This window comes from Callospermophilus lateralis, chromosome 11 (assembly GCF_048772815.1).
Source record: "Callospermophilus lateralis isolate mCalLat2 chromosome 11, mCalLat2.hap1, whole genome shotgun sequence".
Lineage (NCBI taxonomy): Eukaryota > Metazoa > Chordata > Mammalia > Rodentia > Sciuridae > Callospermophilus > Callospermophilus lateralis.
The window spans coordinates 48501885-48518294 of record NC_135315.1 but is presented as its reverse complement, the minus strand read 5'-3'; the positions used below and the strand labels follow the sequence as shown (position 1 = coordinate 48518294).

Sequence of the window (16410 nt, the reverse complement as noted above, 5' to 3'; positions counted from 1 at the left end):
TAATAGCTTTAAAGAGATATAATTCACATAAATGCACCCTTTTTAAAGTATACAATTCATTAGTTTTTAATATGTTCACAAAGTTGTACAAACCATCACTACTTTCTGAATTCCAGAACATTTTCATCACCCCCCAAAATCCCTGTATCTGTTAGTCCTCCTTCCCTGTTCTCCCTCCCTCTATCCTGGCAGTCAGCTAGATATTTTGCAAATATTTTTACCTGTAAGTGGTTTACCTGAGTATTTTCTCAAAGGCATTAGTTTTTTTCTTCTGTGATTTTTGCTTTCTGTGGTCTGAGGAACCTTTTTCTACCTCTGAGGTTAGAAGATGTTCTCTTGTTTTCTTCTAGAAGATTTTGGGTTTTATCTTTTATATTAAGGTCTGTGATCTTTGTTGGATAAAATTTGCCTGTGGTTTGAGGGTAGAAATCAAGGCTCATTTATTTTTTATCTCAGGGGATTGCTAATTGTTCCAGCACCATTTGTCACGAAGAAGTTTGCTTTTCTCTTCCACTTTTTGGAATTCATATATACACATTTTGGCCTCAATTGCTAGGTTGCTATCACAATTTTGGCTGGGAAATGTTAATCAAATCCTCTTTGACTCACACTTGTCAGTTACTGCCTTACTCAGTGAAAAGAGGAAAATAAAATGTGGTTAAGTATTACCTTTAAAGGAATCCAAGTACTATTTGTCTACGCTTACTAAGAGACATAAAGGAAATTGGGTATAAAGAAGGTTTACAACAGCATATGTCATACATAATTATTTTAAAATATGTGTTTGGGGTATTGTCTTAAGAAAAAATAATTTCCATGTCATTTTTCCCCCTCTGTGTCAGTTTTGTTCTGACAAAAAGATGAGCCATCCAAACAAAATATTAAAGAATTCTTTTTGTTTTATGTAAATTTTAAGTACTGGTTTTTGTTGAAGTTATTCTCTTTTTCTAACCGTCCTCCAGCCTCCGTTTGTATCATCACATACCAATTTAATGACCCTTCAAGACCCAGCTCATGTGACCTTACTTATAAAGTGATTTTCCTCATACAGGTTGAGCATCCCTAAGCCAAAAATCTGAAGTCCAAAATGCAGTCAAAGTTTTAAAGTTTTGAATTTTCAGATTAGGGAAAGCTTAACTGGTAAAGTCTATGCAGATATTCCAAAATCTCAAACGCTTCTCATCCCAAGCATTTAGGACAATGGACATTCAACCTCTATCTCTGTATTAGAACTGTGCTCCCTTCCTCTATTTATTGCTGATGAATTCACATAGCACATTCTAGCATGTTCTATCATATGTTAGAACTGTTTGGTAAGGTGTCTTATCTCTCCCAACTATGCTACCGATTCTTTGAGGCTGGAGAGTTTCTCAGGGTTTATCATGTTTCCCTTTTTGCCTTCTACTGTGCTAGTACAGCAAGACCTTTCTAATTATTATCTAGTCAATCAGTGGTCATTTTAGCTTCTTTTCAGGAAACAGAGTAAAGAGAAACGAAGGGCAATTTGTTTTACTTACGGCTGGCCCTTGGCCACTAAATTAGGTTGCATCATGTTGAAGACAGTCTTGGGAGGACTTCTTTTCAAGGATGATTTGAATTATCACTATCTAGGACTCTGCATAAAATCTAGGTATGCATTGAAAAGGACCTCTTTAGAATAGTAAGAAATTAGTTTTTGCATACTTGTAATTCCAGAATTATGAAATTGTAAGAAGAATCCTGTTTTCAGTTTATTTTGTTCTGCTTGTTTGATGAAATGTATCACAGAACCAAATTTAAAGTGCTCTTTGGATTGTGCGATATCTTTATCTCTTATCCTTGACCATTGGAAAATTGATTTAATAATCTAAATAATATTTTTCAAAAGCTGACTTGTTTAGCCTTTCTGTTTTGACAGTAAGAAACCGTAAGGATTAAAAATGAGAGTCAGAGAAAGTTACTTAACATACAGATGCTCCCTACCTAAGAAAAGGACAGATTTTCTTCCTATACTTGCAACACATTTAAAATTAGAAATAATCTTAAACGCAAAAGAGCTGTCAAGCCTGCAAGTTGTGGTTAATAAATTAATGTTTTGACTATCATCATGTAGATTTTTCTCCAGCATTGCCCAGAAACAAATTAGCTAATTAAGTGTTCGAGTGTGAGTGGTTTTTTTTTCTTCCCTTCTTCTTCTTTAGTAATCAAAGCATTTAAAGGTTAAAAAAGAACCATTTCAGACTCCTTCAATGACTTACTGGGTCCTAATGGAACCTGCATAGCCTGGGGCCCCCACACACCTTGTCAAGAAGTCTTCCTCAGAGCTGGCAGAGATTTCTGAAGGAGCTTAATATTTCTTAAGACTGATTTTTCATCTGTTTCTCTGTAACTTTTAAAATTTACCTTTGCATGTAAAATGAGCATTCTTTCCCTTTGCATGCTCTCTGTGCCCTTTATGCTTAAGAGAGGTGATGTGACATCCTCACAGGTTATTGGCACTAGGACGGCTCTAATATGGACATCAACTTTTCCTTACATGCCGTCATTTTATGCTTCTCCTTTTCTAGATCAGAAAATCCCAACAGTAAGTGAAAGTCCTCTGTCTCTTCCTCTGTCTCCCCATCCAATCAGGATCACAAAGACAGCAGCTCGAAAGGATCCAGCTGTGAACATCGTGTTAGAAAAGCCCTGCAATGGCAAGTAAGTGCCAGGACGCTGTTAGTCTCCATGGTGGTCGGCTGCCTTTGACATCATTAAAGTCCAAGTTTCTTCAGTTCCCACTTGACAGAGAAGGTTTTTTGGGGGGGGCAGGGGTTGGGGGAGGTGGGGAGGATGGTAAGCAGGGATTGAACCACTGAGCCACATCCCCAGCCCAAATTTGTATTTTATTTAGAGACAGGGTCTCACTGATTTGCTTAGCACCTTGCTGTTGCTGAGGCTGGCTTTGAACTCACAGTCATCCTGTCTCAGCCTCTGGAGCTGCTGGGATTATAGGCGTGTGCCACCACGCCCAGCAACAAAGAAGTTCTTTTGAGCAAGATCTTGCAAACTCCAAGATGACTAAGTAAAACAGCATGGTTATAGAAAGGCCATTGAGCATGTTGTATCTTGAGCCCTTCAGCACACCGTACCATGCATCTGGTTTTTCATGTTGAGAGCATTACTTTGGTGTATATGGGTTGTGCCGATACTTACTGCAGGATTTGCTCACAGAATTGCTTTGTGTAAGGAACACTAACTAATGCCTGCGATGTCGAGGGTTAGTACACTGAGAAGGAGAACAGTGTCTGATGATAGGATATTGAGCTTTGTTTAGTGTGAGAAAGAGAAATGAAGATGAGCCTTTGGTTATGAAACCTCTAGGATAAATTAACAGTTCACCCTTGCTTGTCAATGAAGTTTGAATGCCTTCATCCTCTTTATTTCTTCTCAGTTCCTTGGATGAAAGTGTGGGAACAGAGGAGAGATCAGAGAAAAGAGAGGCTTCCCTTCCCTCTCTTGCAGAAGATTCCCAACAGAGAGAAGGCCAGACTCCCCTCTTTGTCCCACCTGGTATGCGGCATAGCATTGGCGACTACTGTAGCCGTTTTGAACAGTACCTCCGAATCATAGCTCATGAGGCCGTAGGCTCCTTCAACCCATGGCTGATAGCTGAAAGGTCAGTAAAATGTATGTGCCTGTGTTTAGGAACCAAGTGCCAAATTTTAGACTCATTGAAAAGCTGGAGAGAGGGCCAGCCAAGGTCTCATACTGTGCTTTTGGGCCCTAGGATTCCAGTTGTTGCTAGTGGACAGGCTTTCCCTGCTGACTGCCTTTTTTCAGATGCAGGAGACTAAAACCGAACAGGCTTTACTACTGCTCTGCTGCTGCCTCTTCTGATGCGAGGATCCTAGCCAGCTCAGGCTGCCATAAAATGCCGCAGTCTGGGGGACTTAAAACAACAGGAATTTATTTCTCATAGTTCTAGAGGCTTGGAAACCTAAGATCAAGGTGTCTGGTGAGCATCCTCTTCCTGGCTTGCAGATGGTGGCCTGCTTGCTGTGTCCTCTTATGGCAGAGAAAGGAGCTGTGGTCTCTCTTCTACCTCTTATAAAGGTACTAACCCCATCCTGAGGGCTCCACCTTCATGATCTTATTTAAACCTAATTACCTTCCAAAGGTCCTACCATCACATGGGAAATTAGGGCATTGACACATGAATTTAGGTGGGGACACAAACATTCAGCCCCTAACAACAGATATAGTATTCAGGAGTACAGTCGGGGCTGGTTTCCTGTTGCAACTAGTGAGGGTGGTGTCCCATACGCGAACACAAAATATGGCTAGGCAGGAAATATCATAATTATGAAATCTGCATGGTCAGGACATGCTTGCCTTTGCAAGCAGCAAGTTCTGACTCCACATTGTTATTAACCCTTCTCCTCCTCCAGGTCATCTCACCTGGAAAAAGTAGTTTTATGCCTCATAAAACAAGACCCTGCAGCTACTAAAGTTAGAAGGTTGGATAGCCTTCTTTTGTTTATATATACCACACTTAAAAGATATGCGTAAATTCATTCTTTTGAAAAAGGACCAAAATTTAAATTTCTTATGGGTATTGCTTTATTATAGACATGCAAGGTTATTTTTTGTCATTGAGAATAAATATTATACTATGATTATATTTTTTTCTTAAACAGGTTTTAAACATGTTTCAGGAATTAATAATCACCTCTTTTTTATTTGCCTGTGCTTTTATATGTTTAGCATCTTTCTGTACACACTACCAACAATCTCAATATAATTTTCCTGGTAAACAGAAATAGCAGTTGACCTCTGCTTCCGAGCCTCAGCCCTCCTTTTTCTGCTTGGACTCCCTTTCCTCCTGCCCTAATCTGGCCCAGCTGTTCTGCAGCTCTGCTCTGTGGCTCTTGTCCTGGAACTTCATCTGCAGCCTGAGTGTTGAATTAGCCCCCTTCTGATGTCCTTGTGCCCTTGTATTCCTCGTTCTTGTTTTACTCTCTTGTTTTGATGGAGCTTATCCTGCTTTGTGTATTGGAGGCAATTTCTTGAGACTTCCAAGTTTGAAAATATATACCTTCATATTTGATTGATGCTTGCTTATTTATTTAAGTTGTAGTTGGACACAATACCTTTATTTTATTTATTTATTTTTATGTGGTGCTGAGAATTGAACCTAGAGCCTCGCAAGTGGTAGGTGAGTGCTCTACTGCTGAGCCACAACCCAGCCCCTACTGGTTCCTTTTTTCCAAAGAATATACCTTCATTTTTTTGTGGGGGTGGAGAAGGGATTGTCAGTTCACTGCAAGAGTAGGAGTGGAAATCTATCATCCTAACTGCTGATAGATCTGCAGATTTTCTTAGAGAACAAAAACAAATTTTCTTATTCTTGTTCTGGAAAATTCGTTTTTGTTCTCTAAATTTCCAACCCTTTTTCTTGTTTTTCTATCCCCTACCACATTATGTCTTCCTGATTCCAGGTACTCTTACTTCCTGAGCCTTTCTGATGTTTGGTGAGATAGTCAGCTTACTTTTGCCTGGTGTCTCCCTCAAAGGCTTTGGTTTCAGTTTCCTCCATATTTCCCCTGTACTGCTAAATCAGTCATGATTTTTCATGTGTTTTTTGCCTTCTGAAAATTTTGGACGTTTCTCATATACTTTGTGTTCTTTTTTTTTTTTTTTCCTTGTATGTGTATGTATTTGTTTGTATATTTCTTTTTATTTTAGTGGGATTTAGGCAGAATCAGGGATAATCACTCATATTCAAGCCTTGTGTTAAGATTTAACACTGCTCTTTAGTATATGGTAGCCTTTGAAGCTTATAAAAAACCCTTTGTTCTGGGTGACTCTTCAGATGCACATCTGTTGTGACATGTGCTCTGAGGATTTTCTGTGGGGAGAGAAGTTAACTCAACTTGCTTCCATGTGTTCACTTATAGTTCTGTAGCATACATACTCATTTTTCCATAACCTGTCAGGATCCCTTAGACTAACCACCATATTGGGAAATCCAGAAGCAAGCTTAGGAAGATAGACTATTCCTTGTTTGTTTTTTATGCCCTAGTAAAATGATATATTTGTTCATAGTTGTTTTTGTAGGTGTAGGCAAAATTCTCCCAGTCTATAAGGATAATAGGCTAAAATATAAAGGATGGAACTAATTAAAAAATCTGACTGGATTTTTACAGATACTTTCCTCTGGCATCCTTTGGCACCAAGTGACAGTGTATCTGAACATTCTAGTTCTGTTGTTTTATTATTATTATTTATCCTGTTTTAACTTCTGAATGTTCCAAAGATGAGAGTTTTGTATTGATCAAATCCTGAAAAAAGCATCCAAAGGCAGTTGACTTCATCTGGTACTAGTCTCTAGGGTAAGAAATTCTTCTAGCAAAGAATTTCTTTTCTGTATGTCTATTCTTCCTTATTCCTGAAGAAAGACAGTGTTCCAGTGCTCAGAGGGAGAAGACGATATAAACTGGATGCAAGTAAATAAGTAAAAGGGAAAGATGAAGGTATTTGTGGGTTTTTTTTTTTTTTGTTGTTGTTGTTGTTGGTTTGGTTTGGTTTGGTTTTTGGTACTAGGGATTGAGCCCAGGGACACTCAACCACTGAGCCACATCCCCAGCCCTTCTTTATTTTTTTATTTTGAGACAGGGTCTCACTAAGTTGCTGATGCTGGCTTTGAATCTCGATCCTCTTACCTTAGCCTCCCAAGTCACTGGGATTACAGGCATATGCCATTGCATCCAGTTGTGATAGTGATTTTGATAAAAGCAAATTCTTAAAGATTTACGGGCTTTTAAAAAATGAGATTTCTAGTTGAAAAGGGCAAACTGAATATATGTATTTATCTCTACTTCCTTTGTCTCTCTCACTGTCACTAAAACAACAAAGAAAAAAGTATAAAATTATAAATGATAGCAAGCAAGAATATCAATAAGAATTTGGAAGCCTTAAAGCAGTTAAGATAAATGACATATGAGTTAGCAGACCAGGAAAAGAAAAGTACCTAGTAGGTGAAGAAGCCAGTTTATCTGTACAGAAGAACCTCGGTAAGACTTAGAAACTAGAAGCACCAGATATGATTGTGAAGGCATTGTTGTAGGTGAGCCAGAAAATAGGAGGTTTGGTTCAAATTCTTATTCTTGAAAATGAGCAGACAGCTGAAATGAGCAGACAGCTGAGATGAGCAGACATTTGATGAAAGCAATACTGAAAAGTGAGATAACTGATAAAGAGAACTCTAAGGAGGTGGAGACAATGCAATGAACTGAATAAAATATTAAAAACAAACTAGAATTAATATTCTCAGAACTAAATGAAGCTGTTATATCATGAAACAAGAACAGGCTACTACAAAAAAATGAACTTTCCAAAAATGAAAAATTTCTTAGAAACATAGCCAGGTGTGGTGGCCCACAACTGTAATCCCAATGACTTTGGAAACTGAAGCATGAGGATCACAAGTTCAAGGCCAGCCTCAGCAATTTAGCAAGACCCTGTCTCAGAAAATGAAAAAGAAAAAACCAACATTGAGGTCATAGCTCAGGGCTAAAGTGCCTGAGTTCAATCCCCAGTCTCCCCACCAAAATGTGACTAGTGCAAAAAAAAAAGAAAAGAGAAAGACAGAAAAACATGATAGTCGAAACAAATTCACTAGAAGAATTCAAAGGAAAAAAAAATAAGGCAGTCAAATAAAAAATCAAGGAGCTAGATAACAACAACAAAAAAAAAAAATTAGAGGATTGTCCTGTGAGACAACCAATATCTGAATAATAGTAGTTCCAAAATGTGGGAAAGGAGAAATGGGAAATTACTAAAGAAATACTATAAGAAAATTTCCCAGAAGACTATAGTCTTTAAATTCAAAGGGTTCATCAGTTGTTCACTGTGAGGGAAAAATGGAATGAATAAATGGATGGATGGAAGGAATAAAAATCCACCATGGCACATCACTATGAAAAGGAAGCATCCCAGCTTAAGAAGATGACAAAAGATACCTGAGAGTTAAAACTGGACCCCTTCAAATAATACGAAAAGAGAATGACATATTGTTTTCCATAGCAACACTGGAAGTTAGAAGATATTTGAACACAGTTCCAAAGTGTAACCTAGAGTTCTGTGCTCAGCTAAATTATCAATTAAGGGTAGAATAAAAACATTGTTAGGCATACAAAATGTCCAAAAATTTAGTTTCCCTGCATTACTGCATACTAGAGGATGAATGACACCAAAACAAAATGTACATTAAGAAAAAAAAGGTTGGGGTTTAGGAAGCTTAGATTCCACCATGGAACTTCCAGAAAAAATGACAAAAGCCATTTCTAGGAGAATTTTTCAGCAAGCCTGGAAAGTTACTGGTCCACATTGGAATAGAGGGCAGAGGATCCCAGGAGCGAGGGAAGGCAGAGTGAAAATGGTTGGAAAAAAAAGAAAAAAAACAGATACATTATCTGCTATGTTGGAAGTATTGAGAGTACCTTTGTATTTCTTTCATAATTTGGTGGTGAATTGATGGTAGGAATATAAAAGCAAAGCAAATGTAAAAACAAGGAGACCACCTCTGCTTCTAGCAGTGACACACTTGGTAATTTAGACCTCTTCTCCCACTGAGGTTGACTGTTAATAGAACAGCTGTATTAAAAATAAAACATACACACTTAAAGGCACCAAGAAGTTAACTAGGCAATGAGGAATAACTAGGACAGAATCATGGAGAACAGAAGAGACCCAGAGAGGTTAGCCCATCACGTGACACTGGATAGTTAATTCTGGAGGGAGAAAAGTAGCACTTTTGATAGCCAGAATCCAGGGGTTACCACAGTAAGGCAATTGCCCTGGTAAACTTTCTTCATTTTTTATTGGGACCCAAAAATGTTACACTTTGCAAGTATGGGTGGCCAGATATAAATTGGCCTGCTGAGGGACTTCACTTAGCAACAAAGTATCTCATTTCCTGAGTTTGGAGTGGAGTGACTCTAGATTGTTATTGCCCCCCAGTCTCTAGGCATAAGCAAACAAATTTTCCTTGGAGAAAATTACATCATTTTAGGACTCAACTTTTTTCTACAATTTTCATATGCAATGTCTGGCATATGGTGAAAAATAACAAGTTAATAAAGAGATAAGAAAATAACAAGAACAGGCCCACAGCAGGTCCATATATTAGAGCTATTTCATGGACATTAAAATAACTGTGCCGAGTATGTTCACAGAAATAAAAGGTACAACTTAGAATTTTGGCAGAGAATTGGGAAATAAAGAAAATATAAAAGTACTAGAATGAAAGATTTAATTTCTGAAATGAATTCATTGGATGGACTCAGTAGCAAATTAGACACAACAGAAGAGAAAATTAGAGGCTTAGAACATAGGAAGGAAGAAAATATGCAGAATAATGCATGGAGACAACACACATGCACAAGAGATGAAAAATAAAAACGAGAGTAAGGAGCTAGGAATGGTACTGCCTGTAATCCTAGCAATTTGGCTTATCAGGAAGATCAAAAGTTTGAGACCAGCCTCAGCAAATTAGTGAGACCCTGTCCCAAAATAAAAAATAAGAAAAAGTGTTGGGGATGTGGTTCAGTGTTTAAATGCCCCTGGGTTCAATCTCTAATACCGAAAAAAGAAAAAGAGAGAGAGAGAGAGAGAGAGAGAGAGAGTGTGTGTGTGTGTGTGTGTGTGTGTGTGTGTGTGTGTTTGTGTGCATGCGTGTGTGTTTTGCTGAGAGGGCCTAGGAGTAGAGGCACAGTAGCAGTGAGCACACCTAGAACTTGGTTTCTCATTACTTCACTCCAAGGCTCCTGATTTCAGGACCAGGGTTGGGTCTGGAAAATGTAAGATAATCCTAAAGTATCATGTTGTGTCAGCCAGGAAGTGCTCAAAGAATGATGGGAACATGTCAAGAGGTCAGTCAGCCATCTCTAAGGGGCTTTGACTGTCCAAATCTGGGAAATTTTTTGTTTTGTTTTCATGATCCTGGAGCTCAAACCCAGAGCAGTGTGCATGCTGGGCAAGTATTCTGCCACCAGCTACATTCTCAGACTTGGGACATTTCTAAGTATCAAATTAGGTGATAGTAATGGATTCTAAAAATGAATCTGTAGTGAACACCCACAAGTAGGAGTCTATAAGGCCAAACTGATGAATGAATGAATACACAAATAAGGGAGAAAGGAAAGCTTTTCATTATAGTGAAATGCTAAGTATGGAATGGAAAAGGAATGATAGGATTAAGAAATCATTGTTTGGAAACCCTGTAGTACTTGATTTAGGCAAGTTTGATGAGAAAGGGGTATTATTTACATGGTCTCGGCGTGTCTCCCAACAATACACTTTGTAAATATTAATTTACGGGGGGCGGGGGCAGCTTTACAGGGGAGAAACCAGGTGTTCAGAATCACCATTCATAGTAATGGGACCAATAGATGCCGTGGAGTACTGAGGGGACACAGTCTCCCCCTGTGGCATCTGTTCCAGAAATGTATAGCCTGATGCTGATCATAAATAAACAGCAGACAAGCCATAAACATTCTGCAAAAACAGGCCTTTATTCCTTTAAAAATATGAAGAGACGGAGGAACTATTTCAGACTAAAGAGACTCGACAAGTAAATGCAGCCCCTGATCCTGGACCGAATGCTGGACTAGAAAACACTGAATAAAAGGCGTTGTTTGGACATTTGGCAAATTTTGAATAAGGTCTGTAGGTAAGATTAGGTGATGGTTTTGTATGGATGTTAATTTTACGGATTCTATCACTGCACCGTGGTTGTCTAAGAGCATGTCCTTGTCTCTAGGACACACTGAGTACTTTGGGGATATCACGTCTTCATTTTACCTTTTGAAACAGTTCAGAATAAAAAGGATATGCAGGGGCAGGGGCACAATTTGGAATCTCCTGCCCCCTCCCTATTAAAGAAGACACACAGCCTCTCTTCTGTCAGGTGGTTAGTCCCAGGTGGATCTAAACTGGGTTGCACTAGTTATTTTCCAGTCACCTCTGGTTTCAGCTCTCTGGAGGTGGAGGTCCATTCTGTCATAGGCCTCTAGCACGACTTTGGGATCTGCACACCATCATCTTAGTATCTAGGAGAGAGATGCCTTTCATGTTGTTTTTCTTCTTCAAAACTACCTCTTAGCCTTTTGAATTCCTATTTAAATTTTAGAATTGACTTGTTAAGTTCCCCAGCTGAGCACCAGAATGGCTCCAGGTCTGGCCGTCCATACCTTTAGCTCTGTTGTTTGTCTTCCAGCTTTTCAGAAGAGCTGGTAGATGAAGCTCTGGGGGCCGTGGCTGCAGAACTTCAGGATGTGTGTGAAGACTATGCAGAAGCCGTGTTCACCTCGGAATTCCTAGAGGCTGCTCCATAAAGGTTCCTAAGGCGAGGCCCCCCTGTGCCACACTGGAGAAGAGAGGGCACCGTGCTGTGTTTTAGGCTACAAGAAACCTTTATCCTCAGCTGTACATCCAGGCACAGAAGGTGCTGCCCACCGCAGGGAAGGAGATGCCAGTGAGCTCAGCCTCACTTCACATTCTCTCATTGTCATAGCAGTGGTTCTAGAAGTTTATGATGGAATGTGTTAAATTTATCAGTGCTCAGGAAACATGAATTATGACAACATAATATTTTCAGAATGTATAATTTTCCTGTGGAGGTATTATGTTCATTCGTCTGGCTCAGTTTGGTGATCACAATGTTTTGAAAGGTAATGGATAAATAAATATGATTCAGGCAGGGATTCAAGCTACTGTTGAACCCCCAGGTGGCATCAGCATTGAGGCCGAGTCCCAGCACCTGGCTCATGTTTTTCATTTTTGGCTGTGCCCTGACAGGACACCTGTCCTTCCTGGGTCACAGACTGATGTGGAGCACAGTTAGGTTATGCTGCCAAACCTCTGCGCTTGTGCAGCTAAAAATAGGAATCCGCCAGTGAATAGTGATAAACACACCTCTCTTTAAGGTTTAATCCCTAGGTAATTTTTTACATTTTCAGTTCCTCAAAGTCCTTTTATTGCTCTGTCTTAACACATTCTGGTATAAAAAGCTTTCTCTGAATTCAGAGGAAGTTTGAGGATATCAGGAAGGGACCGGGTCTTCTCCTGGGATTGGTAAAGGTGTGGAGCCCACTACCTCTGAGAAGGTTGGAACTCTCTCTGTGTCCACATTGCAGAGGAGCCCTGTGTGGGAGGAGGAGACAGAGCTGGACAGCGTGAAGACTCTGGGTCTCCCCAGAGGAAAGAAGATGTGTAAGAAACCTAACAGCTTGGTCTCCAGTGTCTTAGGTCGTGGTACCCAAGGGAAAAGCCTCTGTTATTTTAGAAACCGAATTCAGAAAAAGGAAAGGAGGTGTATTAAAAATAAGGCCACTGCCTAGAAAAAGTTTCCCTCAATTATTTGCCCGAGGCCTGGTGAAAGAAATGTGAAGAACAAGTGGGGTGAGCCACACCCCAGGGAATAATGTGACTCCTGTTATCACACGCTCAGTGCTGTCATCCAGGACTGTTTCTGAAGTGCAAGTCTTTCAGGTGATGATTTAAGCTGCTCAATCACACTTATTTGTGCAAAATTGATTTTCATTTAATGTTAACATTTTCCTCAATTTTATGTACTTCAGAATGTAAAGAGCTTCAAGGGAATTACAGGTCTGTAATCTGGAGAGTTAAATGTATGCACTTGAATGGATGGGAGGACCTGTTATTGGTAGTATGAAGTAATTTGTGTGACAATTTTTACTGTGCTGTTTTTTTTAAAAAATAAACTCAGTATTTTAAAGTATGTGCATGTCTATTTGAAATAATTTACATCTTCTTTTTTTCCCTCACAGGCAAAACACGATGTGATTTACAGAACCATTGAGAATACTTTTGTGTCTGCTATGAGAATAGTGGACTATCTGCCACCCCTTCCTCTCCCACAGAAAAAAATAAATTATAATAAACACTAACCTTTATTGAGCACATACTAGAACATCGCTCTCAGTGCTTATTATTATTCCCATTTTACAGATGACTGCACTGAGGCACAGAAGGGGATACTTTGTTCAAACAAGCCTGTTTTCCATTCTAGGGTCATGGATTCATTTATTCCCATAAAGATAATTGTAGCAATTTGAAATGTTCACTTGAGTGCATGCTCCTGCTTGTCCTCCCCACTCAGCATGTCCTAGATACTGTCCTCTAGTTCCCTTTGCTGAACACTTCCTGCTTCAGCCTGTGTTCTGAAGGGTCTGGTCCCACCGACTTGCCTTGTTTGAGAGTCTTTCCTGCACCAGATAACCTCTGGCCTCTGCCTCATGTGTGAGGCTCTTACCTGCCTCTCCATCCAGGTTGCTACTCCCTCGCCCTGGCCTATGGTAAAACACTGCAGGCAAACCATTCACCAACACAGAACGAACGGCAAGAAGTACAAAACTTTTATTTGAAAATGGAAGTTGAATCTTTATAAATTTTTCTATTTACAGCCCTCTGGCTATCCCAGACCTCCAGCGATGTTTGCTTCATTCACAAGCATTGGGCATGTATAGGTCATTTTCTAATCCCCTTCAGTTTTCTCATGACCCATTTATTTCCTATTTTCAGAAAGGGTCATACATGAATTTAGTACTTTAGTGTTGAATGGACTGTCCCCAGTTTATAGAGGTACTAAAATGTGTACATATCTTTCAGCACTGCTGCTTGGATCCCACTTGGTGGGAGAAGACCTGAGCAGTATCCCGGCCCTGGTCACATTGGGCTTTACTGATTTCCCTACTCGCCTCCAGGGTGTTTAGGTCCTTTAGGGCAGGGGGACTTTGCCTAGCATGTGGTTGGTGCTCAGTGGATTCTTTTGAATTAATGAAAGAAGGGATCAAGATTGCACAGGGACTCAGTATGGTCCACAGAAATTTGCTGACTTTGTGTGACCCTGACACAATGCTGTCTATGAGGATATGGGTCCCATTGCCAAGGTTCTGCGGCCTTTGTAATTCCAACTCCCTCCTCACTCCTCTCCCTCCCACACTCAGTCCCTGAGGTGGGTGGGCTGGCATGGGAAGTGGGTGAAGGAGGCTGAAAGGCGAGAGTAAGGGCCTGAGTCAAGCAAAGGAAGGTTTCCTATGTCTTCCAGGCCGCAGCCTTAGTGTCTTAGCAGCTTGGCTGATGACAGTTCCCTGCCATACCTGCCCAATAGGGTGTTGGCCTTGGGCTCCTGATCATCACAGAAGTGCCCTTTGGAAGGGCCCCTTTCTGAGCCAGCTCCTGGTTCTTTGGTCTCAGAGCAGAAAGGTAGTGGCTTGCTATATGTCCTCCTCCATATTGGCCGCCCCCCATTCAGCTCTGTTGTCGAGAGCTGGGTGTCTGACCTGTTTCCCTACTGGCTGAACCCAATAGCCAGGGCCTGGATTGGAAGAGCTGCCAGATATCCTGTGCACTTTCTCTCAGGCCTCAATGAGGGCCCCAGGAGAGCCAGAATGGGACTTAAGTGAACTCCATGAATAAGCCATCAATATCAGCAACCCCTGCCTGGAGATCATGGCCCAGAGAGGCCGACTGCAGTCCTGCTTCTGTGAGCAGCCCCTTCCCTCCCCGCTAGTCAGCTCTGGAAACTGGATCCCTGCCCCAGCCATACCAGGCCCTGCTCTGTTCCTGCCACTCTACCCATGGTCTCAATTGTGGCTCCAGCCTGAGCAGAGCCTCTGCCGGGTCTCCCCAAGCCTGCGCCCACCCTCCTGGATACCCCCTTTCTCTGCTGCCCTTCCTGGAATCCCAGTAGCCATCCTTGGTCTCCATGTGCCTGGTCACCCTCAGACTTTTCTTGAACCAAACCCACTGCCTTTTGCTTTTTTTGTAGTTGACTCTGTCCATCCTGTGGCCTGCCCCTGGGTTCCCCCCCCCGAGCCTGCCTCACCCAGCACCCCAGCAGGTGTGTCCAGATGGGCATCACCACTTCCTGAAGCCCTTCACCAAGAGACCACCTCCTACCTTTCCTCTGAGCCCTGGCTCTCATGGGCTCTGCCATGAGGCTGCTCCCGGCCCTCTCTTCTCCCAGGGCCCTGGGTAAGGTTTTAGTATCTCCTTGCTTCACTTGTCCCTTCTTGACCCCTCCTGCAGCCTCATCACAGGGGACTGCATCTCTTGCTCTGCCACCTGTCCTCCTTCCTCCTGATGGTATCCTTCCCTTCCCATGACCTCCCAGGTCTTACTGTTGGGACCCCTCCCTTCCAAGATCTTACAACCCTTTATGAGAAACCTTGGAAAGTCTTTCCCAGTGATTTCTGGAGCACTTTCACACCTTCTTCAACCCAACTAGGGGGCCCCCTCTGGGAGTGGGTGGTGGCTGAGACCCTGCCCACCTCCCACAGAGCGGTCTCTCCTCTGTCACAGCCTTAGCTAAGGCACTTGGCCCTTTGCTCTCTCTGCATCCCTCACCCACCTGCCCCCTGTTGGGCCTTCCCCTGTGCACGCCCCTCCTCCCAGCTCCACTCCCACGCTAGTCCTGCATTTCCCTCCTGCTCACATCAGCTTCCGAGGACCCCTACCCCGACCCCAGCACAGCTGCAGCTCTCATCTGCCTGCACTGTCCAGCGAGGTCAGCTTAGGTTGGGCTGTAGGTCCCCAGGCCTGTACTGAGAAGCCCACTGTACATTCCCGCCACCTGCTGGAGTGGGGCCTTCAGTGCCCCAAATCTGCCTCTATCCATGCCTGGCAGCTCATGGGGTCATGGGAGGATTCCAGGGAGCCTCTGGCTCTGCAATGCTCTTGTCAAGAGCAGGGGTCTTCAGAGCCTTGGTCACATGGGCTCTGCCATCTCCCCTGCCCACTGAGCTCCATTAGCCTGAGCTGTGTTTGACTCAGGAAGGTCTCAGCAGAGAACTCTGTGGGAACACGTGCAGCCCCTGCCCCTCGGGGCCCTAGCGATCTTCTGGGAGCCATGGCCAGCTCAGTGAGAGGTGGTGCTCTTTAACCATCATGGTGTAACATGCCACCTTTGGAGAGGTACCTAGAGACTGAGAGAAGTTATGTGAGTACTTTAAATGTAATACCACCTCACCTTTATCCAGCATCTGACAATTTACAAATGCCTTTAAATACACACTCTTCTCTGTAGGTCACCATAGCCACCCCTGCGGTATGTACCAGCAGTAATTCAACTAGTTAAGATTTTGAGGCATAAAGTAAAATGCTGTGTGACCTCTGTGCCTCAGTTTCCTCATCTGTGAAGTGGGTACTGAATATAGTACCTGCCCATAGTTAATGTGAAGATTAAAGGGTGTGGCCATGAAAACCCTTAAGAGTAGGCCCTGGCAGAAGACAATTGCTCAATAAATGTCAACTATTAGGTTTCCCACAGAGGATCTTGTAAAAGGGAAACTAGCCCTAAGGAGTATAGCTCTGAAGTGCTTTCCTTATCTCTTGCTCCCATTGATTGTGTTCTTTCTCGCTCAA

The 16410-nt window shown here is 42.0% G+C and overlaps 1 protein-coding gene across 4 annotated transcripts in view; it reads left to right on the top strand.

Annotated features, from left to right (window-relative positions):
* Positions 1–12885, top strand: part of Kiaa0753 (KIAA0753 ortholog) — a 65373-nt gene extending 52488 nt beyond the window's left edge. For 2 of the 4 annotated variants that reach the window (XM_076869560.1, XM_076869561.1), the window contains exons 17-19: positions 2547–2679; positions 3413–3637; positions 11240–12885. In XM_076869560.1, coding sequence (XP_076725675.1) covers positions 2547–2679; positions 3413–3637; positions 11240–11357 — 476 coding nt within the window. In that variant the 3' untranslated portion in view covers positions 11358–12885. The remainder of the gene's footprint in view (positions 1–2546; positions 2680–3412; positions 3638–11239) is intronic. The other 2 variants (XM_076869562.1, XM_076869563.1) reach the window with 2 other exon arrangements.
* Positions 12886–16410: the final 3525 nt, after the last annotated feature.